The following is a 25,257-nucleotide window of genomic DNA, read 5'->3' on the forward strand; positions in this document are numbered from 1 at the left end:
ACAGCGGAGATGATATTCCCTTATTTAGAGGATTTCCTCATCGGGGGCCACACGTATATGGAGGCATGTCAGATGGTAGCAACAGCGTCCAATGTATTCGCATATATGGGCCTTCTCATAAATGCAAAAAAATCATCACCGGTACCGTCTCAGGATCTGATCTTTATAGGGGCACGACTTGACTCAATTGCGGCACGTGTTTACTTACTGAGGGAACGTTTTGCAGCAATCCAGGATCTTGTACACACCTTGACGCACGCTCCAATGATTCCCACACACATTTGCTTACAGCTAATGGGCCACATGGCTGCCTCCACCATCGTGGTACAAAACGCAAGGTTACATTTTCGCTGCCTCCAACATTGGTTAGCCACGATTTACATTTCAGCGAAGCACAGCATTCACAGACCAGTAGTGCTACCGCAGTACGTACAAGAGTCTCTTCAGAGGTGGACTGAGCCAAACAATCTCTTGGTGGGCATCCCGTTCCATCGCCCAAAACCTACAAAGCAAATAACCACAGATGCTTCCCTTACCAGCTGGGGAGCACACATGGGGAACCTTATGGTCCAAGGTCGCTGGTCTACACAGGAAATGCTGTTACATATCAATGTACTCGAGCTACGGGCAGTATGCCATGCTTGCAAACATTTTCAGTCCCAGATAAGGAATACAACAACCAGAGTCCTAACAGACAACATTGCAACCATGTTTTATATCAGCAGGCAGGGGGGTGCCCAATCTCGTTCTCTTTGTGCGGAGAGCATCCGGTTACGGTTCTAACAGCCTCCTATCTTTCAAGGGCTGACAACTCTATAGCAGACTCACTCAACAGGCGATTTCCCCATGATCACGAATGGGAGATCCGCACGGACATTCTGAATCGTATATTTTCCGGGTGGGGATTTCCAACAATAGACTTATTTGCAATGGAATACAACACGAAATGTCCCACCTATTGTTCCAGAGCAGGAATAGGACGTCACTCATTGGGGGATGCTTTCCTTCTCCATTGGGGAAGGTCGCTGTTAAACACCTTTCCCCCAGTGGTTCTAATGCCCAAGATCCTCGAGAAGATCAATATGGAAGCAGCTTGAGTAATCCTTATAGCCCCAGCATGGGCTCGCCAACCTTGGTATTCAATGGTATATCAGATGTCGGTAAGGGCACCATATTCCCTGTTGCTCCTCCCGAATCTTCTGACCCAGGACAGTGGATCACTGAGCCACCCGAGATCCTGCACCTCACTGCAGGAATGTTGGTTGGTTCAACGATACCAAACAACTCTGTTCACAACGGGTCAAGCAAGTGTTAATGCACAGTAGAAAAGATTCTACACGAGCAACGTATACAGCTAAATGGGCCAGATTCCGGGCATGGTGTGCGAGCAATAATCTAGACCCCCACTCTGCAACCTTATCTCATATGTTGGATTACATCCTACGGCTCCATGACAACGGGCTGGCAATAGCCTCCTTATGGGTGCATTTAGCAGCAATTTGCGCTTTTCACCGTATGGACGAGCGGGTCTCCTTATCCGCTCACCCCACTACAAAAAGGTTTCTGAAAAGGCTCACAAACCTCAATCCACCTTGGAGGCTGCCTCCGCCCTCGTGGAACTTGGACCTAGTTTTGGAGACTTTGATTCGCCCTCCCTTTGAACCCCTAGCCACAATTCCATTACACATACTTTTCGTCAAGCTTTTGTTTCTTCTAGCCCTTACCTCAGCTCGTAGAGTAAGTGAGATAGTGGCCTTCATGGCTTCGTCCCCTTATACAATTTTTACTAAAGAATCAATAATGCTGAGATCCCACCCAACGTTTATTCCAAAGGTCTCTTCTGATTTTCACATCAATGAACCGGTTGCCCTTCCATGCTTCTTCCCTAAACCTCATACTTCAATGCAAGAAGCAACGCTGCACACACTCGATGTAAGGAGAGCTTTGGTGTTTTACATCGACAGAATGCGGGACTTTAGGAAAACGGACCACTTGATAGTGTTATTAGTGGACTATTCAAAAGGTCAACCATTGACTTCTCAGTGCATTTTGAAACTGATAGTTTCATGCATAACTATGTAACAAACCTTTACTGAATCCACTTAAGGCCCATTCCACCAGAGCGGTGTCAACTACTACAGCCTTTCTAAGAGAAGTCCCATTTCGTGACATTTGCAGAGCAGCAACCTGGTCCTCTAATGGCACCATTATGAAGAACTATGCTGCAGATGATCATTTTGCTTCAGACTCTGCAGTGGCTAGGGCAGTACTGAATTGTAATTACAATCTTTAATTCCGGAGCCCTCCGGAAGTTTGGGTACTGCTCCGAATTCACCAAGAATGGAGCACCCACGGGGACCACTCGAAGAAGAAGTTACTCACCCTCTGAAGTAACGATTGTTCTTCGAGATGTGTCCCCATGGGTGCTCCATGACCCGCCCTCCTCCCCGCTCTGGAATTGTTTTTTTTCTCTTTCAGATGAGCGGGTGAGAGGAACTGAGCGGGTGCCGGACCGCGCACGGCTGATCAAAGGCACGAACGACGCTGCAGAGAAGCCGCGCATATGTGGTCCGGCGGAGTATGGCTATGAAAGTTCTCTGAGCCGTGGCGCGGGGATGGGTCCTGACACCAAGAGTGGAGCACCCACAGGGACACATCTCAAAGAACATTTGTTACTTCACAGGGTGAGTAACTTCTTCTTTCTACAGGCATGTTAGCAATAAGACGGTTCTCTGGGAAGGTATGGGACCCTTATTGAATGAGGGAGGTAAGCTAGTGACAGATGATGTGGGAAAAGCTGAAGTACTCAATGCTTTTTTTGCCTCTGTCTTCACAGACAAGGTCAGCTTCCAGACTGCTGCACTGGGCAGCAGAGTATGGGAAGGAGGTGGGCAGCCTTCAGTGGAGAAAGAACACATTAAGAACTATTTAGAAAAGCTGGACATACTCAAATCCAAGGGTGCTGGACCTGATGCATCTGAGGGTGCTGAGTGAGTTGTCCGGTCTGATTGCAGAGCCATTGGACATTATCTTTGAAAACTCATGGCGATTGTGGAAGGCCCCAGACTATTGGAAAAAGGTAAATATTGTGTCCATCTACAAAAAACAAAAGGAGCAGAATCCAGGAAAGTACACATCAGTCAACCTCACCTCAGTCCCTGGAATAAACATGGAGAGGTTCCTCAAGGAATCCATTGTGAAGCTCATGGAAGAGAGGAAAATCATCACGAAAGATCAACATGGATTCACCAAGGGCAAGTTATGCCTGATGAACCTGATAACCTTCTATGACAACGTAACTAGTTCTGTGGATATGGGAAAGACAATGGATGTGATACACCTAGAATCATAGAACCATAGAGCTGGAAGAGACCTCAGAAGGTCATAAAGTCCACCCCCTGCACTAGGCAGGACCAGTCCCAACTAAATCAACCCGGCCAGGGCTTTGTAAAGCCGAGACTTAAACACCTCTAGGGATGGAAACTCCCCTACTTCCCTAGGTAACCCATTCCAGTGCTTCACTACCCTCTTAGTGAAATAGTTTTTCCTAATATCCAACCTGGACCTCTCCCACCACAACTTGAAACCATTGCTCCTTGTTCTGCCATCTGTCACTACTGAGAACAGCCTCTCTCCATCCTCTTTGGAACCTCCCTTCAGGAAGTTGAAGGATGTTATCAGATTCCCCCTCACTCTTTGCTTCTGCAAACTAAACAGACCCAACTTCCTCAGCCTCTCCTCATAAGTCTCTGCCTTCCGGTTTCTTCCTTGTGAGATCCCTTCCAAAGCATTCAGCACTGTAGAGCCTTTGGAGAGAGTCTGAAAGCGATTACTTACCTCTATAGCATTGGGGGATTCCCACGCTGGCCTTTTTCCCCTTCTAGAAGTATTTTTCCCCTTCTAGAAATTTGCACCTTGACTTGAGGAAAGCTTTTGATATGGTCTCCCACAATATTCTTGCCAGCAAGTTAAGGGAGTATGAATTGGATAAGTGGATTGTGGATAGAAAGCTGGCTAGATGGTTGGGCTCAGCAATTAGTGATCATCAGCTCGATGTCTGCTTGATGGTCAGTATCAATCGGAGTGCCCAAAGGGTCACTTCTCGCTCTGGTTTTGTTCAACATTTCTATTAATGACCAGGAAGAGGAAATGGATTGCACCCTCAACACGTTAGCACATGATACTATGCTATAGGGAGAGGTAAATACACTGGAGATTAGAAATAGGGTGGCCTAGACAATTGGAGGATTGGGCCAAAAGAAATCTGATGTGGGTTCAACAAGAACAAGTGCCCAGTCCTCCACTTGGGACAGAAGACTCTCAAGCACTGCTACAGGCTGGGGACTGACTGGCTAAGTAGCAGTTTGGCAGAAAACAACCTTGAGATTACAGTGGATGAAAAGCTGGATAAGAGTCAACAGTGTGCCCTTGTATTCAATAAAGCTAACAGCGTATTGGGGTGCATTGGTAGGAACACTACCAGCAGATCCAGGAAAGTGATTATTCCCCTTTATTCAGCACTGTGAAGCCGCATCTGGAGTATTGTGTCCAATTCTGAGCCCCCCACTACAGAAAGGATGTGGATGCATTGGAGAAGGTCCAGCAGAGGGCAACTGAAATGATTAGGGGGCTGGAGCACATGGCATATGAGGAGAGGCTGAGGGATTTGGACTTTTTTAGTTTACAGAAGAGAAGAGTGAGGGAGTTTTTGATAGCAGCCTTCAACTACTCTAAGGGGCGTTCCACAGAGGATGGAGGGAGGCTGTTCTCAGTGATGAGATATGACAGAATGAAGAGCAATGGTTTCAAGTTGCAGTGAAGGAGGTCTAGGTTGGATATTAGGAAAAATTATTTCACTCTGAGGCTGATGAAGCAATGGAATGGGTTACCTAGAAAGGTGGTGGAATCTCCATCCCTAGAGGTTTTTAAGTCCTGGCTTGACAAAGCCCTTGTTGGGATGATCTAATTGGGATTGGTCCTGCTTTTAGCAGGGGGTTTATCTCGATGGCCTCCTACAGTCTATTCCAACCCTGTGATTTTATGATTCTGAGTGAGTGGATTGTGGCAGACCTGCCAGAAGATACCAAGGATCAGGGGAAAGTATGGTAAATGACTCATATCAAACTATAATGTTTCTGCATACCCCTGAATAACCATCTCCAGGGGAGCTGTTTCTTTCTTTATTGGATCAGAAGATAAAAGGTAAGGACCTTAGGTTTCATGGAAATCTGCAGGATATCTGCATTAATGAAGCAGTGAGCTACACCTGAGTCAGTTAGGGTAAGATGGGATTTTGTAGGAGCACCCCAGGTATGTGCAATTGAACTGACAACTAGAAGAGGAAGCCCTTGGGTAGGATTATGAGTGCATTCCAGACAAAACTGAAATGTGAGGGGGCTCTTCTCCCTGACTCCTTGAAGTTCATAAAGGGCAGAAATGGAGTGACCTGATTCATCAAAGCAGAAGCACAGTACCTGGACTGCACAGTTGCGAGGAATCAATTTTTTCCTCTTTGTTCCTGTAACTGATTGTCTATATAGATGACAAGATCCATGAAGGTAACCCAGAATCATGGGAATGTCTACCTAGGCTAATTTGTCCTTAAATTTGTCTCTTAGGCTATGTCTAGACTGCAGGCTTCTTTCGAAAGAGGGTCTTTCGAAAGCCTCTTTCGAAAGATCGCGTCTAGACTGCAGGCGGATCTTTCGAAAGAGAAATCCGCTTTTTCGAAAGAGAGCACCCAGCGAGTCTGGATGCTCTCTTTCGAAGACGGCCTCTTTACATTGAAGAACGCCTTCTTTCGAAAGAGGAACTTTCAAAAGAAGGCGTTCTTCCTCGTGAAATGAGGTTTACCGCCATCGAAAGAAAAGCCGCGTTCTTTCGAAATAATTTCGAAAGAACGCGGCTTGAGTCTGGACGCAGGGGAAGTTTTTTCGGGAAAAGGCTACTTTTCCCGAAAAAACCCCTGAGTCTGGACACGGCCTTAGATATTCATTCTGGTGGTGCCTATCTGCTGCCTTGTTCTAGTCTGTGTCCTACATGAGATGGATAAATTGTGCAGCATAGGAGACTACTGTTCCCTGTCAGAGCTTCCTTGATGTAGCCTCTGCTGTTCTTGGTGTGGAACTTCAAAGAATACTGACATACTTTGAAGGAAGACCTTCCAGTTGGACAGTACTGGATTATCATACTCCAAGACAGAAGAGGCAGAGTGTAAGGCAAGGCCACACAACTACACTAGTATTTAGAGGGAGAAAAGACTGTTGAGAGTCTATGGGTTCAATTTAGAGGTAGAAGCAACAGCAGTGATGTTGTGGTTGGGGTCTGCTATAGACCACCGGATTAGGTGGATGAGGTAGAAGAGGCTTTCTTTGGACAACTAAGAGAAGCTTCCAGATCATAGGCCCTGGTTCTCATGGGGGACTTGAATCACCCTGACATCTGTTTGGAGACCAATACAGCAGTACACAGACAATCCAAGAAGTTTTTGGAGAATGTTGGGGATAACTCCTTGGTAGAAGTGCTGAAGGAACCAACCAGGGGCCATGCCTGTCCTGAACTAGTAGGGGAAGTAGAGGTGGGTGACAACCTGGGAAGCAGTGATCATGAGATCGTAGATTTCAGGATCCTGACCAAAGGAAGAAAGGATAGTAACAAAATACACACCTTGGACTTCAGAAGAGCAGACTTTGACTTCCTCAGAGAACTGATGGGCAGGATTCTCTGTGATGCTTACATGAAGGGGAAAGGAGTCCAGGAGAGCTGGCAGTATTTTAAAGAAACCTTATTGAGGGCACTGGAATAAACCATCCCGATGGGCAGCAAGAAAAGCAAATATGTTAGGCAACCAGGTTGGCTTACCGGGGACGTCCTTGATGAACTTACACACAAAAAGGGAGCTTACAAGAAGTGGAAGTTTGGACAGATGACTAGGGGGGAGTATAAATATATTGCTCGAGAATACATGGGAGTTATCAGGACGGCGAAAGCGCAATTGGAATTGCAGCTGGCAAGGGATGTGAAAGGATAACAAGAAAGGTTTCTACAGGCATGTTAGCAATAAGAGGTTGATCAGAGAGGGTGTGGGGCCCTTATTGGAGGAGGGAGGTAATCTAGTGATAGATGATGTGGAAAAAACTGAAATACTGAATTCTTTCTTTGTCTCTCTTCACAGACAAGGTCAGCTCCCAGACAAATGCACTAGGCAACACGGCGTGGGAAGGAGGTGGACAGCCCTTGGTAGGGAAAGAACAAGTTAGGAACTGTTTAGAAAAGCTAAATATACACAAATCCATGGGTCCGGATTTAATGCATCCGAGGATACTGAGGGAATTGGCAAGTGTCATTGCGGAGCCTTTGGCTATTATCTTTGAAAACTCGTGGAGATTGGGAGAATTCCCAGATGATTGGAGAAAAGCAAATGTAGTGCCTATCTTTAAAAAAGGGAAGAAGGACAATCCAGGGAACTACAGACCAGTCAGCCTTACCTCAGCTCCCGGAAAAAATATGGAGGGGGTCCTCAAGGAATCCATTTTGAAGCACTTGGAAGAGGGGAAAGTGATCAGGAATAGTCAACATGGATTCACGAAGGGCAAGTAGTGCCTGACCAATTTGATTAGCTTCTATAATGAGATAACTGGCTCTGTAGATATGAGAGAGTCAGTGGATGTGATATACCTTGACTTTAGCAAAGCTTTTGATACAGTCTCCTGCAATATTCTTGCCAGCAAGTTAAGGCTAGACTGTTGGGCCCAATGGGTAGTGATCAATGGCTCAATGTCAGGTTGGCGGTCGGTTTTTAGCGGAGTGCCCCAAAGATCAGTTCTAGGGACAGTTTTGTTCAACATTTTTATTAATGACCTGTATGAGGGGATGGATTGCACCCTCAGCAAGTTTGCGAATGACACTAAGTTAGAGGTTGAGGTAGATACACTAGAGGGCAGGGTTAGGGTCCAGAGTGACTTGGACAGTTTAGAGGATTGGGCTACAAGAAATCTGATGAGGTTCAACAAGGACAAGTGTAGAGTCCTGCACTTGGGACGGAAGAATCCCAAGCATTGTTACAGGCTGGGGGACCGAATGGCTAAGTAGCAGTTCTGCAGAAAAGGCCCTGGAGATTACAGTGGATGAGACGCGGATGAGAGTCAACAGTGTGCCCTTGTAGCCAAGGCTAATGACACATCCAGAGATGTGAATATTCCCTTTTATTCGGCTCTAGTGAGACCACATCTAGAATATTGTGTCCAGTTCTGGGCCCCCCACTATAGAAAGTATGTGGACACATTGGAGAGGGTCCAGCGGAGGGCAACCGAAATGATTAGGGGGCTGGCGCGCATGACCTATGAGGAGAGACTGAGGGATTTGGGTTTGTTTAGTCTGCAGAAGAGAAGAGTGTATGGGGGGTATGGATAGCAGCCTTCAACTTCCTGAAGGGAGGTTCCAAAGAGGATGGAGAAAGGCTGTTCACAGTGGTGACGGATGGCAGACCCAGCAGCAATGGTCTCACGTTACCGTGGGAGAGGTCTAGGTAGGATTTTAGGAAAAACTATTTCATTAGGAGGGTGGTGAAGCACTGGAATGGGTTGCTAGGGAGGTGGTGGAATCTCCATCCCTAGAGGTTTTTAAGTCTTGGCTTGACAAAGCCCTGGCTGGGTTGATTTAATTGGGATTGGTCCTGCCTTAGGCAGGGGGTTTGACTTGTTAACCACCTGAGGTCTCTTCCAGCTCTGTGATTCTGTGATTCTAACTTTGGAAGCACCGGGGGCCACAATGATACTCCCAGCACATGCCGATGGCCGCAACTTAATTGTGGTTGCATTTACATGCAAAAATATATGCAAACAGCTTCTTTCACACTGACGGGCATGACTATAAAGATTAAGGCAGGACTACGCAACATGCAGGCCCCATGTAAGTCAGTTCTGCTAATATTAATAAAATGCAACATTTACCCGATTTCCATGCATATGACAGCGCTTTTCATGAGCAATGTGTGGAATAAAATGTAACCCCCTTTTCCCTCCCCAGGTTACTTGGGAGCAGGTCACACTCACAGGTGTGCCTGGGTGCCTGATGGTTTTAACATAAAAGGAGATCCTGAGTACCCCAGTGGTGGTCATGATTAATTGGGAAACCCAATCCACCCCATTGCTGTTGTCCCTTGCTCATAAAGAACATATAATGGCTATGCCTCCACCTGGCTGGCCCTGTAACACACCTACTGGTGTACCTTGGGAACCTCCAGGAATAAACTTATTCCAACAATAAACTGGATCTAACTCCAGAACAACAATTACAAATCATAAATAATATACATCTAATAGATTGCATTAGAATGAACAACCTTTACTTAACTTAAAGAAACAGGATTGAACAAATTAACAGTGAATCACATTAATTAACAAAGTACACCGAAGTAAAAGGAACTTATCTAGCTGCCATTTGCACTGCTAATATTTATCCCACCCCAGAGTGTGCACACCCCTGGACTCAGAGTCCAGGACTCTTGCTTGCGTGGGTGCGCTTGAAGAACTGCAGCTGTAATGGAGATTCTCTGTAAGTATGTGGGTCCAAGCTGTGCAGCAGCTCTGGTTCACTGGGTTGGCCAGGCATCTCTGCCTCTCTTCAAACCCAGAGTTAGTTTATATCTCTGAGATCGGTCCCAGGCAGCATTTTCCCAAAGATGTCCAGTTACTCACAGTCTCCTGTGTGCTGGATGCAGAGTAGCTTCTAGCCACAAGTACAGCCAAAGGGCCTCCCCTCTAGGGCAATCAGAAGCAGCCTGCTAGATCTTAGTTCCAAAGGCTTACTGTCCCAGTCTGTAACTGCAACATAACAGCTTCTGAACTGGATCAAACTCCTCCACAGCAGCCTGGCTCCTTTTCTGCTCCATAAACAGAGGGAAGAGTCCACAGACTGCTGAGTCTTCCTTCACGCATGTGGAGAGACTCAGATCTCCCAAACAAAATATCGATAATATTGATAATATTTTTTCTTGGACAACTGGCTCATGAGACTCCATTTTCTCAGTGGATAATGTGGACTATTCCCATGGTATACTGGGGTAGGTAATAATTTTTGATGGGGGGGGGCATTCCAAGAATTTGGAAAGTGGTCAAGAGCCATACTCTTCCATGATATTAATGGAGGAGGTGAGGGGTATGTGATGGAGACTGGGTGCAGAAACGAACTTGTGGTAAGGGATTGGGGTACAGGGGAGACTGTGGGGGCTGGGAGGGAGTTTGGGTTATGGAGGCAGTTGTGACCTGGGTCAGGGGACTTGCGGTAAAGGGGTTTGGATTGTGATCTTGAGCAGGAGGGGTTCTGACCTGAGACAGGGGACTAGGAAGGATTGGAGGGGTTTGGACTATGAAGTAGGGCGGGAGGGATTGTAATTTTGGGCAGGGGTTTGTGGTGTAGGATCTGGGAGGAGATATCAGTGCAGGAGAGGGGGTAGAGGGTTTGAGTTATGTGGGGTGAGGGGGCAAGGGGTTGGGGTGCCAGAGCCCGGCTTTGGCTGGGAAACTCACCTGCTTGACTCCTGGCCAGCAGCCTTCTCAGGCAGACTCTCTGCCTGCCCCACCCCTGTACTGGCTGCAAGGGCTGTGTGATCTTTGAACAGCTATGAGCCTAAGGGGAGGTGGGGAAGAGTGCTTTGCAAGCTGCCTGTTGACAACAGGCAGTTCCCACTGGCCAGAAACTGGCCAATGGGATTGTGTTGTGGGTGGGGGCAGTGTGTGAAGCTTCTCCCCACTCCCTCAGGCTCGCAACTGTTCAAACAGGATCTCACAGCAGCTGCTTTTCTCAGCAGCATGTTGCGGGGGTAAGCTGGGAGCCTGTCTGAGGCTCCCTGCTGCATCCTTAGGTTGTATCTAGTGGCTTGGCAGGCTAGATTTGGCTTAGAGGGCACACTTTACACAGCCTTGCTGTATACAGTCTCTTCAACAAGTTAGGCTTCAGGGCAAACAAAGAAGTCTTCACTACAACCAGATTACATGCTCATGTCTAAATCAACTCTGTTTTGATGGTACAAAATGTTGTTTGAGGAAATATTAGGACAACATATATTTGGAGTTTTGAATTAAGGAGATCTGTTACTTGCATGTGTTCCTCATGGCATTATTCTCTGTATGCTTACCTGTTTCTGAAGTACAAAGCATGTATGTTGAAGCATTCAAAATGCCAGTTTGACCTTTAGATTGTCTCTCAAACACACACATACACACACATATACTCACACACTAAGTGTATGTCTAGACTACATGCTTTTGTCAACAGATACTGTCAACAAAGCTTCTGTTGACAAAGAGTATCTAGAGTACAGCCAGTTCTGTTGACAAAGCAAGCCAGCGTAGACGCAAAGGACAGTGTACATTCAATAATGCCTTCTGTCGACAGAAGGCATTATTCCTCGTAGAATGAGGTATACAGCTGTCGACAAAACTGCTGAGTTCTGTCGACATTATGTCGACTGAACTCAGCGGCAGTGTAGACGCGGGTATAGTTTTGTCGACAAAAGTCCACTTTTTTGATAAAACCCTGTAGTCTAGACACAGCCATAGTGTTAACTCTGTAGGATTAGTTTTCTTGTGAATAGGAAAAATTTGAATTATAAAAATTAGTCAGAGTCAAATACTGAGACCTGGTGTATACTGTACTAAGAAATTAGGTCAATATAGCTACACTATTCAGGGGTGTGAAAATTCCACAGTACTGAGTGACTCAAACAGACCGAGGGGTCACTCTGTTGTATACAGTGCTCGGTCAATGGGAGAATTCTCCCCTCAACCTAGCTATTGACTCTTGGGCAGTTGGAGTATCTATGCTATTGCAAGAAGAGATGAACACTAACTTCACATGCCTGTAATCACTAGGTAATGTAGCATATTAGGTTAATTTTGGTTGAATCATCTCCTTGAAATACTAAGGAATTGTTTTGGGCAGGTGGGATAACTTTTTTAAAGAACCAGAATGTGAATTTACTTCAGAACTATATATTGTTCTCTGTTTTGGGCCTAAGTGGTTAGCCAGTATTTGGGGCCTTATCAGGTTGCTTCCATTAGGAGGCGAAATAGATTATATGAATTAGGAATTTTGTTGGTGCAGTGCTGTTTGTTTACAAAAAGTGCACAAAATCCTGTCTCTGAACATAATAGAAACAAACATCAGGCAATTTCCATGGTCAGAAATCCAGTGTGCTTTTCTAGCAAGTACTGTGCCCAAGAGCTTTGTGTGTCTGTTCCCTCCTGGGGTAAACTCACCAAAGCCTGTTTTCTGCTGCTTGCATACAGATTTGAACAGCTGCAAGTCACTAGTCCACTAATCCCTGCATTTGAAACTACTCTAAGGTTACTTCTGCACTGAAGCGCTATTTCAGGATACCTCTGGTATCTCGAGATAGCTATACCGCGTCTTAACAGCGAACCCATTATTTCAAAATATAGCAAGCTCGCTATTCCAACATCACTGTAAAACTCATTCCACGAGGAATAAGAAATTTTTCGGAATAGCAGGTTATTTAGAAATTTGGCGCTGTGTAGACAGCACCAAATTACAAAATAAGCTATTTTGAAATTCACTCAAAATAAGCAATGCAATTTGCATAGCTCAAATTTTGTAGCTTATTTAGAGCTACAGGTGCAGTGTAGACATAGCCTAAGAAACCCTTTGTATATTTATTTCCTCTTTGTCCATGTGATGTGGGCCTCTGTTTTGGATGGTGGCTTCCTTTGTTTCAGCTACAAATACTTAAAGTAGTTTTAAAATCCTCCTTCCATTTATACTGAAAAAGGTGTTTAGCATACCCCATCACCTTTAACGAGATCTGTTATTAACCATAGATAAAAGATCTGCATGTGGATCTATGTTAATTTGGATCCTGTCAACCTTCAGATCATTTCTTGTAGGAGTAATGTTAGCGGGGGAAAAAATCTGCCAATGAAAGAGAGAAGATTAATAATTTGAGACTTGTTTTTATAGATACTTGCATGCCAAGATCAGCAGTAGTGTGATAAATCATATACATTCGCTCTAGGTCCAACTTTTTTTGAATGGACATGGTTAACATTTCGTTATAAAAAGAAAAATAATTAAAGCTTGACTAATTTCTTTAAAATAAAATTGTGCTATACCATGAACAATATAATAGTGAGACCTTTTTCTATAAAGCTCGAACAATCTACATTAAGTAATTGGGCTTAGTTTTATACGAATTTAGTTTGATGATAGATTAAATATTTAGAGTTGCTGCTGATGTAAGCAAACAGAATTGCTTGTTTATGTGGTTAGTGTGCATCAGTGGCACATGAATGCTAATGCACATGAGTATGTCACATGCTAATTGACCTATATAGACCCTGCTTGTGTTACATTAAAAGTTCATTAAAAGGTTACATTAAAAGTTCTCTGATACCAGTTAGTGTAATCTTGTTCAAATAGCCCTGTTAATGCACACTAAAAGTTCTTTAGTGTGTACTAGCAGGGTCTGTGAGACCAGTTAGTGAGTGCTCAGCATGCAAGTGTTTCTTAGAATTCACATTGCTCTGAGGTGTACCATGTCACCAAGTAAACAAGCTCATGCAGTTCTGTTTTCCTTCTTACCTACCCTTTGTTCATGTTAATTAAAAAAAAAAAAGACTCCCTAAGATCCTGGGGAAACTTGAGTATGGAACACGTGAACATACTTTGCTTTTTTTGCCTGTTGCTGCTTAGCTAAAATGTTGATTCATGTTTTTTTTGTTGAAGAGTATTTCTGCTGTCAAGCTCAACAGATGTTTAAATATAGCTTTTTAAGTCAGCGTAAAATGGCCATATTATACTATTATTCGGTATTTGCTTCTTGGAAATGACAATGAGGAGCTAATTCAATGGAGTTATTAAAGCAATGTAAATATTCATTTATTTTGTTTATTCTTGGTCATTCAGGTTGGGTTACAGTCATGGTCCTATATAAAGTAAGTCTGTACTGTAAGTTAAAACATTTAGAAGATTTTTTTTCTATTGACCCTAGGTTCCTTGCTTTGACCCCTTGGAGAGTATATCAGCTAACTTCTCTTGCAATACTTGGAGTTGTAATTATGCAGATAATGAAGGATATGGTATTGTCTCGGATAAAAGGTAAGGCAAATGTCAGTACAGAAATTATCTTTAATCTACAAATGCATGCCTCCCATCTACTGGTGCTCCTCTTTTTTGTTTAATTTTTGTGAGTGTATAACATATCATCGTAAAAGTATTAATCATAATATTTTGAGACAAGTGACCACTAATTTCTGAAGAAGTTTTAGAAAGAAATTGTACTGTGAAAAATCACTTTAAAATAGAGTTGTACTTGTTATGCAATTTCCCATTTTTTTTCATGACTCTGTTTCCTGCAAAGTATCAGAAAAGTCTCTGAAGGCACGTCTTCCCTACAGTGGAAACCCAGAGTTTGAACTCAGAATCAAGCCTAATCCCCTCTCCCCTTGCATCTACACACACATAACTGTAAGCCAGGACTCAGACCCAATGCCCCAGGACTCTATGGATTAGGAATGTAAAAAATGTTTTTTAAAAAGTAACTGTGTAATCTTAGCAGTTACATGGTTACACTTGCTGCGAATACTGTAGATCCTTCAGCACACCCAGCTTCCTGGAAGCAGGGCTAGGAGCTGGAGCTTGTGCATGTTGGGAGCTAGTTTATACTATAATCCAGTTTCTGATGTGCACTGGTTCCAGCTGCTGGCTCTGCTCCATGGAACCACCTGCTACCCTCTGCCCCCCACTGTCTCTGTATTAGAGGTAGCAGCATGGGGCAGTAGGTGGGAGCCAGTCTGTGCAGGGAGGGCACTTCTAAACTGGCTCTCCTAGCGAACCAGTTCTGCCTCCCTGATACAGAGACAACAGTGTGGGGTGGCAGGAGGCTCCTTGGGAGTGAAGCTGAGATCTGGGAGTGCACTGGCTGCTGCCCCTGCCCTCAGGGAGTAGTTCAGTTACTGTGAGCCACTACAAATTGTTTTGGCTACACGATGACTAAAATACACAATATCTAACATCCCTAATGTGTATCAGTTAAATGGTTAAACTCTTACATCCCTACTGTGGATATATCTATATACCAAAGAAGATCCTACAGGTGGCCCATGCCAGCAGTCCTGGGGTATGACTGCAGGGCTGTTTCATTGCTTTGCAGACTTTCAGACAAGCTGGAGCCACAGCTGTGAGACCCTCCCCACTGCAGATTCCTTGAGACCAAGCTGCAGCCTGAAGCTGAAAGTCTATGCAGCAATGAAACAGCCCTGGAGCTCAAGTCAGCTGGCATGGGCCAGTCCCAGATTTTTTTTTTTTTTTTTTTTTTTTTTTTTTGCTATGTAGATATACCTATGAGAGTGAAGCGTGTGAACCTGAGTTAAGCTGGACCAAAGGTTCAAGCCCTATTTGCTGTGTAGATTCAGTCCCAATTAACTTGTGCTATAGAAGTATGCTGAAGGAATTCCACACTTCCATACAACTATGATATCATTGGTATTACAGAAACCTGGTGGGATGGGACGCATGATTGGAATGTTGGTATGGAAGGGTACGGCTTGCTCAGGAAGGACAGACAGGGAAAAAAGGGAGGAGGGGTTGCCTTCTATATTAAAAATGTACACGCTTGGACTGAAGTGGAGATGAACGTAGGAGATAGCTGTGTAGAGAGTCTCTGGGTTAATCTAAAAGGGGTAAAAATGAGGGTGATGTCATGCTAGGAGTCTACTACAGGCCACCTAGCCAGGTGGAAGAGGTGGATGAGGCCTTTTTTAAACAATTATCAAAACTATCCAAAACCCAAGATTTGGTGGTGATGGGGGACTTCAACTATCCAGACATATGTTGGGAAACTAACACAGCGAGGCACAGGCTATCCAATAAGTTTCTGGACTGCATTGGAGACAACTTTCTGTTTCAGAAGGTTGAAAAAGCTACCAGAGGAGAAGCTGTTCTGAATTTGATTTTAACAAATAGGGAGGAACTAGTTGAGAACTTGAAAGTGGAAGACAGTATGGGGGACAGTGATCATGAAATAATAGCGTTCATGATCTTAAGGAAAGGTAGAAGGGAGACCAGCACAATTGAGGTAATGGATTTCAGGAAGGCTGATTTTGATAAGCTCAGAAAACTTGTAGGTAAGGTCCCATGGGAAGCAAGACTGAAGGGAAAAACAACTGAGGAGAGTTGGAAGTATTTCAAAGGGACGTTGTTAAGGGCCCAAAAGCAAACAATTCCGCTGTGTAGGAAAGATAGAAAATATGGCAAAAGACCAGCTTGGCTTAACAAGGAGATCTTGCATGATCTCAAAATAAAAAAGGAGTCATATAAAAAAATGGAAACTAGGACAAATAACAAAGGATGAATATAGGCAAGCAACACGGGAATGCAGGGGCAAGATTAGAAAGGCAAAGGCACAAAATGAGATCAAACTAGCTACAGGCATAAAGGGAAACAAGAAGACCTTTTATAAATATATTAAAAGCAAGAGGAAGACCAAGGACAGGGTAGGCCCACTGCTCAGTGAGGAGGGAGAAGCAGTAACAGGAAACTTGGAAATGGCGGAGATGCTCAATGACTTCTTTGTTTCGGTCTTCACCGGGAAGTCTGGAGGTGTGCCTAACGTAGTGAATACAAGCAGAGAGAGGGTAAGTTTAGAAGATAGGATACACAAAGAACAAGTTAAAAATCACTTAGGAAAGTTAGATGTCAGCAAGTCATCAGGTCCTGATGAAATGCATCCCAGGATACTCAAGGAGCTGATAGAGGAGGTATCTGAGCCTTTAGCTATGATCTTTGAAAAATCATGGAAGACGGGAGATTCCAGAAGATTGGAAAAGGGCAAATATTGTGCCCATCTATAAAAAAGGGAATAAGAACAACCCAGGAAACTACAGACCGGTCAGTTTAACGTCTGTCCCAGGGAAGATAATGGAGCAGGTAATTAAGGAAATCATATGCAAACACTTGGAAGGTAATAAAGAGATAGGGAATAGCCAGCATGGGTTTGTGAAGAACAAGTCATGCCAAACTAATCTGATAGCTTTCTTTGATAGGATAACGAGCCTTGTGGATAAGGGAGAAGCGGTGGATGTCATATACCTAGACTTTAGTAAGGCATTTGATACGGTCTCGCATGATATTCTTATTGATAAACTAGGCAAATATAACTTAGACAGGGCCACGATAAGGTGGGTGCATAATTGGCTGGATAACTGTAGTCAGAGAGTTGTTGTTAACGGTGCTAAATCCTGCTGGAAAGGGATAACAAGTTGAGTTTCGCAAGGGTCTGTTTTGGGACCCGTACTGTTCAATACCTTCATCAATGATGTAGATATTGGGATAGAGAGTACGCTTATTAAGTTTGCAGATGATACCAAACTGGGTGGGGTTGCAGCTTCTTTGGAGGATAGGGACATAATTCAAAATGACCTTATCAAGTTAGAGAAATGGTCTGAGGTAAACAGGATGAAGTTTAATAAAGAGAAATGTAAAGTGCTCCACTTAGGAAGGAACAATCAGTTCTATACATACAAGATGGGAAGCGACTGTCTAGGAAGGAGCATGGCGGAAAGGGATCTAGGGGTCATAGTGGACCACAAGTTGAATATGAGTCAACAGTGTGATGCTGTTGCAAAAAAAGCAAATATGATTCTAGGTTGTATCAACAGGTGTGTTGTAAGCAAAACTCGTGAAGTCATTCTGCCGCTCTACTCTGCACTAGTTAGGCCTCAGCTGGAGTACTGTGTCCAGTTCTGGGCTCCACATTTCAAGAAAGATGTGGAGAAATTGGAAAGGGGTACAGAGAAGAGCAACAAGAATGATTAAAGGTCTAGAGAACATGACCTTTGAAGCCAGGCTTCATGAACTGGGCTTGTTTAGTTTGGAAAAAAGAAGATTAAGGGGGGACATGGTAGCGGTTTTCAAATATCTAAAAGGGTGTCACAAGGAGGAAGGAGAAAATTTGTTCCTCTTGGTTTCTGAGGACAGGACAAGGAGTAATGGGCTTAAAGTGCAGCAAGGGAGGTTTAGATTGGACATTAGGAAAAAATTCCTAACTGTCAGGGTGGTCAAATATTGGAATAAATTGCCAAAGGAGGTGGTGGAATCTCCCTCTCTGGAGATATTTAAGAACAGGTTAGATAGACATCTGTCAGGGATGGTGTAGACGGAGCTTGGTCCTGCCTTGAGGGCGGGGGGCTGGACTCGATGACCTCTCGAGGTCCCTTCCAGTCCTATGATTCTATGATTCCCGAGGCTGACTTTCTTAGTCTTTCTGAACAGTGAAGCTTGATGAACAGGCATGCTGAAGAAAGAACAATGAACAATCACATTTTGGAAGGGCTCTAAGTCAACTGGGATACGAGCAGTTGGACTTAGGGCTACATAATGCAGCATAGGAATTGAAGTTCTATATTAGAACCCATAGTTCAATAGTTTCTAATCTGTGTTTACAAATGAGTAACGAAGTGCTTAAGCCCTACACTGTAAAACCTGCTAACCCAAGTTCTGTTATTCCTGGACTTACATTGTGATATAGAATAGTAATAGAGAGGTAGCTGTGTTAGTCTGATCTTGGTAAAACAAAAGAAAAAAATATGTAGCGCTTTAAAGACTAACAGGATGGTTTATTAGGTGATGAACTTTCGTGGGCCAGACCCACTTCTTCAGATCATATTCTGAAAGAGAATTGGCATGACCATATATAACAAAGGAATACAATGAAGAAAGTGAACACATTATAAACTAATAAATCAGATTTTAGAACAAAAGGTGGGGCGAGGGAGAGGGAAAGAGGAAATAGCTTATTGTAAGTCAATGAGTGGCTAATCCGGAATTACTAGGCCCATCAATATTATAATACCTATTGATAAGCCTAATGCTACATATTTGTTCCTTTTATTGTGATATAGACATACTCTAAAAAGTAGCAGAAGATTAAGCAAGTATACGTCCTATTTGTGCTGCTGCTTCAGTTCAGATTGCTGAGGCCTATTTGTTTCCGTTAGGTAATTAGTTTTATGTGATCTTTAGTAATGAGTACCACTAATATTTTTGGCACCAAGTATTAGTGATCTGATTGAAAGTGCAAAAATACGCTCCTATTTTAATGTTTGGCAGTTCAGCAGTGTTACATGAGACTAATAAATCTATATGTTTTTAAGTATGAAATCATGGGCTAATCATATTTCATCTGAGCAAATATAAAATGTCTCAAGTGATCTCAGAAGAAGCGTTCAGGAAAGTCCAGAACTACTAATTGAGTTTTGTCATGAAGAATCTCCTTTAATTTGAACCATATACCTTTTCACATCAGAAAACAAATTACCATTTAAACTAAAAGAGAAAATGTGTTAGCTCACAGTGGGAGAATTACTTTTATTTAACTATAGCCACCACTAGATGGCAAGATTGTTATACTGACAAATATAGAAAGTGGCGGTCAGAGGCTTGGATTAGAAAATTAGATTACATTTGGATAAAAAAAGTCATATTGGGTATCTAATCATTCTAGTTTAAAGACAGACCATATTAAATAAGTACACTGATTTGTCATGAGTATTTCAAACTGTTCTGAATAGGGATGTCAACATGTAGTCGACTACACAATTTACCAATAAGCTTCGGTTTATGGGTTAATCCTATAGACTATATACATTCCACCCCCCCCCCCCTTACTGCCTGTGTATTAGAGGCAGCAAGTTGAGAGGGAGAGAAGGAAGTGGGAGTCAGCGCCGGTGGGAAGCACTGGATCCCATGGAGCCACCTGCTACTCCTCCCTGCACTGCTGTCTCCTGATAGACACAACAGGGGAAGCTGCTTCAGAGCAGCCTGTGTCCACAGCGGGCTCACACTTGTCGCAGAAAAAAGATGCTCCGTGGCATGCCAGAGCAGCCTCTGTCTATGGGGAGCTTGGACTTGCCACAGATAGAGGCAGCAGTGAAGGGTGACAGGGGAGGGACTATCAAATAATCTCATAACTGCTAAGTTTTGAAGTGGTTACACAATTATTCAATTAATTGATATCTAACATCCCTAGTTTTGAGATATAAAGTTTACAGAAAACCATTTCTTCTTCTGAGAGAGAAAGAGAGAGAGAGATGTCCCTGGGGTACTCCACAGCAGGTGTTGGTCTGTCCCAGCACCACAGACTGGATTCTTCTTAGCAGTGCACTGGGTAGGTGGCCCACACATGTGCGGCATGCAGGCATTGCTTGGCACTACCACGCATGCACAGCCATCCTCCTCTCAGTTCCTTCGTACTGTCCTCAAAACGAACCTCCTCAGTGCTCTTCGTTCCTCAATAGTTTTAATAATAAGTAGTTTAGTTTAAATTCCAAGATCTCCCCCTTAAAAAAGCCAACAACCCCTGTTCATTTTCTCCAAGTTGTTTTTCCCACTGCTTATGGCTACCCACTTGAGATGATGGGCTCACCCAGTTTTAAATGCTGCTCAGCCTGCAGTGAGGCAATGCTGATCTCAGATAGCCAGGCCAAGTATGTTAAATGTCTCGGGGACTGCCATGCTGAACGGGACGGCCCACACTGAGCTAAACTTAAGGCACATACTCCGAGAGATAGAAACCTTAATTGAATAATGCTGATGCTCAAAAAAGGGCAACACTCTTCCTCCTTCCCACATACCCAGGGGATTCCAAAAACCAAAGAGGACAAAGTTAAAAAATCCTCAAAGACATGATTGTCAGTTGACTAAACGGCGTTTAACTGAGAAACAAGCAACAGAGTCTGAGAAACCACCCTGCCTCAGCATGTACAATACCCCAGGTATTTCTGGTGCTGACCGGGCTCTCCCTAAATGTACCACACATGGTGCTTGTATGGAGGCTACAGGCTTTTCAGTGCCTGCCGCACAGACTTCGGCACTGAGTATGGTGCCGACTGACGCAGCACCTGAGAGCACCCACCGTGGCACGATAGCAGTCTATTGGCACCATCCCACGTGGCGTTGCTGATGGCAACTACTCCAGCTGTGATCTCTATGCCAGAAATACAGAAAGCATCAGCACCGAGCATGGTGCCGTTCACTCCTACACCTAGCTACTGACACCAGAGACACCTTGTGGTCTCATCAACTTTTTAATTCTCCATTCCAAGGCACAGACATATTATCCTACTCAATACCATCTTAATACATGTCATCACCTACGTTATCCAGTGATTATGACAATGCACCAGGAGTTTTCTCACCCCAGCTGTGACCTGGCACAGAGACATCAGGATGTTTGTCCCATACTAGTATTGCCCACCCTACCAATGTGGGCATGCTCCCCCCTCCCGCCCCCGGCTCCATATCCAGAGATACCACCACCTATGCCTTATCCACTACAGTGGCAATATTGGAACTCATCGCCTCAAAATCATAAAAAGAAACAATTAGAGGAAAACTACTATAAATACACTTTCTCCCCTGTCCCAATCTCCCCTGATTCAGAGGGAACAAAATGAAATTGATGAACTGCAGCTATGTGACTTAGGTCCAGACACATCATTAGATACAAATTCATCATCTATGACAGATGAGGCTCTCATACCACCACCCCCAGCAACGACTGAGGACTTTACCTCTGTGGCAGGGTAACTCTGGGGTCCCAGTACCCTGCTCAGTCCTTAATCTTGCAGTCTGACAGGGTTTAAGCTCTAGTCCCTCAGCTACAAAGGGTTTTGGGGTCAGTGTTACCTACCAGCTCTGTGTTCTTGGGGAACCAGGGCATGGCCACCTGTCAGCCATGTTCTCTTGGGGAGCCAGGGAGTGACAATCATGGAAAACCACCCCCCTCCCCCAGGACTCTGCTTGTATCAAAGAAAGCAATGAAAAGGCCCGGGAAGACCCACCTAAACTCCTCCAGACAAGGGTGATAGAATTTTTCCTGCCCAGCCAGGCTTTGTATAAAGGGCTGAGGGGAGTGTGTGCGTGCCCCACACACCATGCATATGCAGCCCCCCAATGCACTGCTAAGAAGAATCCAGTCTGTGGTGCTGAGACACACTGATGCCTGCTGTGAAGCACCCCTAGGGATGCTCATCTCGAAGAACGTCAGTTACCGCTAAAGGTAAGTCACTTCCTCATTTTTCTGACGCATGTTACTCTATTTTTTCCAAATAGGAACAGTGAATGATTTTTTTTAACTAGCAATGGGGATAATGTGACTTGTATATAAAACAGATACTTTTAGTGTAATTTTTCTGTAATTTGGAGTTCTCCTGAAAAATTGAAGGAAAAAATCCAGTGCTGTTTTTTACCTTAAGCTTTGCTTATTTCAGGTACACAGGTCTGGAGGAGACTCACTGACAGGTAGGAATATTGTTTCTAAGTTCTGGTAATTAAGATGACATTGAAATTATTTTCTATTACATCACAAATTCTGAATTTTACAAATGATTATCCCTAAAAGCCAACAAAATAAGAACTACGTTTTTGTGACTACAGTGTAGTCACACTCTTAATACCACCAATTATTGGCTATTCACATGATGCCTCAGCTTTAAATATATTTTTAAAATATAGGTTGGACCTCCTTGGTTTGGCACCCTCAAGACCTGACAGGTCCCGGATGAGGGATTTTGCCGGATCAAGGGAGGTCATTTCTGGCCCCTGCTGCTGGTGCCCCCCCGCCTTCTCCCCTTCCCTGCAGCCCAGCTGACCTGCGTACCAGACTTTCCAGATCCCGTCTCTGCCCAGCTGAGGTGCACGCCTACTCCCAAGCCCCGCAGCGCAGCTGAGCCACATGCTGGCTTCTGCCCCTCCAACCCATCTGGGACACTCTTCTCACCCGCTCCTCCCCATGTCCTGCAGTGCAGGGACTCTGATTCTGGAACATACGTGGTACTGCTAGACCATGGATGTTGCTGGACCAGAGAGTTCCAGTTTATAGAGGTGCAACCTGTAGTATTGTTTGTGAAAGTCATAACATTTTTATTTGAATTATACCACAATATATTTTTCAGTCAAGTATCAGATTTTGCAAGAACAACCAAAATGTTTACTTCAGAGTTACAAACATTTCAAAGTTACGAATAACCTCCATTCCCGAGGTGTTCATAATTCTGAGATTTTGCTGTAGATCAATTCAGTGCTCTGTCAATGGCTAGTGTCTCTAAAGTAGCTATTGTGGATACCAATTAATTATAGTGGTGAAACCTGTTACAGGTCATTGGGCTGTCATAGCTGGCTAATTTTGTCTGTCTAAACCAAGGGTGGGGAACCTCAGGCCTGGGGGCCACAGGTGGGCCCCTGCTTGACTGGATCTAGCCCTTGAGGCTTAGTCTCTCCCCTAGCACTGGAGAGCTGATGCTGGCACTTCAGGCCCTGCCTCCCCCCGCTGCCCCACTGCAGGGGTAGAACATACAAAATCTACTAGGCTGGGCTCCCCTAGCTCTGGTGTGTGAGGGGAAATTGGAGAGTGTCTTTCTCCTGCTCAGTCAGGGGCCACATCAGTGAGGGGGGTGGTTTTATTTTTTTAATTTTTTCCTCATTTGTGTGTTGCCCCTGCTGAGATTTCTGCGGATCAGTGGCTCTTAACCCCAAAAAAGGTTCTCCTTTCCCCCCCTTCCGAAAACCTTCTGCATTTATTTTCCACACAAAAATGTTTGTATAGTGTTACTGGGGTAGATTAGCTATATTTCATTAGTGGATGAAATTAATGTTATTGTCTATAAAGTAATTTGGAAACTTTCTGAATAAAAATGCTATAGAAATGTAAGGCATCATTACTTATGTAGGCCACCAAACAGATGTTGGATGGTAATGATTTTCAGTTACCTTGCTGTTGACAATATTTGAAACCATGGTCTTGAAGGGTAAGTCACTGACTTAGTGACATCATTTAAAAAATCCATTCAACTGTAGTACAAAACTACTGTATACAAGATAGCAATCCATAATGTGGACATAGAAACATAAGACTTAGCCTTTATATTTTTCTAAATTGGTATTTGCCTTTCTCGTTCAGTGCTGTAGTATCTAAATGCTTCCAATGGTCTATTAGGTAATATAATATGGGTCTTCTTTTTTTTTTTTTTGGTCATCCTCTTCCCATGAAGAAAATGTATGGGCTATGATGTGCTTTGCTTTGGTAGTCTTTTAAAAAACATATATGCAGCTGTGTGCTTAGTGTGCCTGGACTAGAAAATATTGAAGTAGACTTACCAGGGAAATTTTGGACCCTCATCCAATTTAATTTGCAATGAGAGGCTTTTAGGTTGTAAAGGAAAATGACTCCTTAGAGAATCAAGGTAGTTCAAACATCTTTTTGACAAACATTGTCTTCTGAAAATGACAGGCAAAAGGGATAGCTATCCCTGGCAGTTGTCAGCCAGAGCATTAGAGGATAATCACCATTGGTAAATCTTTAAAAAAAAAACTTAGCTCTATGTATTTTTAATTTATGTACCTATAATACTTTACTGATGAATGAGAAAACCAATTAAAATGATCAATAATACAGGTTTTTATTCTGAACCACATATTTAAGTGTTATGTTCAGACCTTGCCATGTGATCATTCATGGATTCCTCTTTTCTTTAGTGAGAATTTTTCAGTATTGCATTATTTAATATTGTGGTATTGGTTAAGGGCTAGATTCTAACTTCTTTTGTGATGGTGCACAAGTTAGGGAGAGGGAAAGAAAACACAGGGAATTTCCTCCTCTCTGTGCAGGACCTTTGTCTAGGGCTGAAGCCTGTGTGGAGTTGAATACCCAGCTTGTGAGTAGCACTGCACACTGCAACTTTAGAGGACCACTAACTGCTAGATCAGTGGTCCCCAATGCCAGGCCCGCGGGCGCCATGGAGCCCGCTGGGGCATTTATGTGCGCCCACAGAATGATCTGGACCAGCCCTGCCCCTGGACGTGTGGCGCATGTTCGGCCCTGGGCATACGGCAGCCCCAAAAGGTTGGGGGCCACTGTGCTACATAGAAGGTGTGTCTGTTGCCCACAGTCAGCCCCCCCTTATAACTGGTTGATGGAGCATATACTTGTCCACAGTACTTGCTGCTCCAATGAAAAGAAAAAAAAAAGTGTCTAACAACACATTGGCAGTAGTGTTGCCTTGCCTTTGATGGCATTATGTTTAAGCAGGGGCTAAACTGCTGCTTGCTATCAGCCAGCTACAAGGAGAGAGCTGCCCTGGGGTGGGTGTGCCCATTACAATTGTTTAGCTGTGCAAGATAATTAACTGTTAACTGTTGATATGTAAATACAGCTCATGCCAGGATGGAGAGGGAATTCGAGGT

At 43.9% G+C, this 25,257-nt stretch overlaps 1 protein-coding gene across 2 annotated transcripts in view; it reads left to right on the top strand.

Annotated features, from left to right (window-relative positions):
• RETREG1 (reticulophagy regulator 1) overlaps positions 1-25,257 on the top strand; it is a 138,697-nt gene that overhangs the window by 27,628 nt on the left and 85,812 nt on the right. The window contains exons 1-3 of one of the 2 annotated variants that reach the window (XM_014579878.4): positions 7,587-8,910; positions 14,009-14,115; positions 22,287-22,317. In XM_014579878.4, coding sequence (XP_014435364.1) covers positions 8,909-8,910; positions 14,009-14,115; positions 22,287-22,317 — 140 coding nt within the window. In that variant the 5' untranslated portion in view covers positions 7,587-8,908. Of the gene's footprint in view, positions 1-7,586; positions 8,911-14,008; positions 14,116-22,286; positions 22,318-25,257 lie in introns of those variants that run through there. The other variant, XM_075921450.2, reaches the window with a different exon arrangement.

The sequence above is a fragment of the Pelodiscus sinensis genome, chromosome 2 (assembly GCF_052426305.1).
Source record: "Pelodiscus sinensis isolate ZL-2025 chromosome 2, ASM5242630v1, whole genome shotgun sequence".
NCBI lineage: Eukaryota > Metazoa > Chordata > Testudines > Trionychidae > Pelodiscus > Pelodiscus sinensis.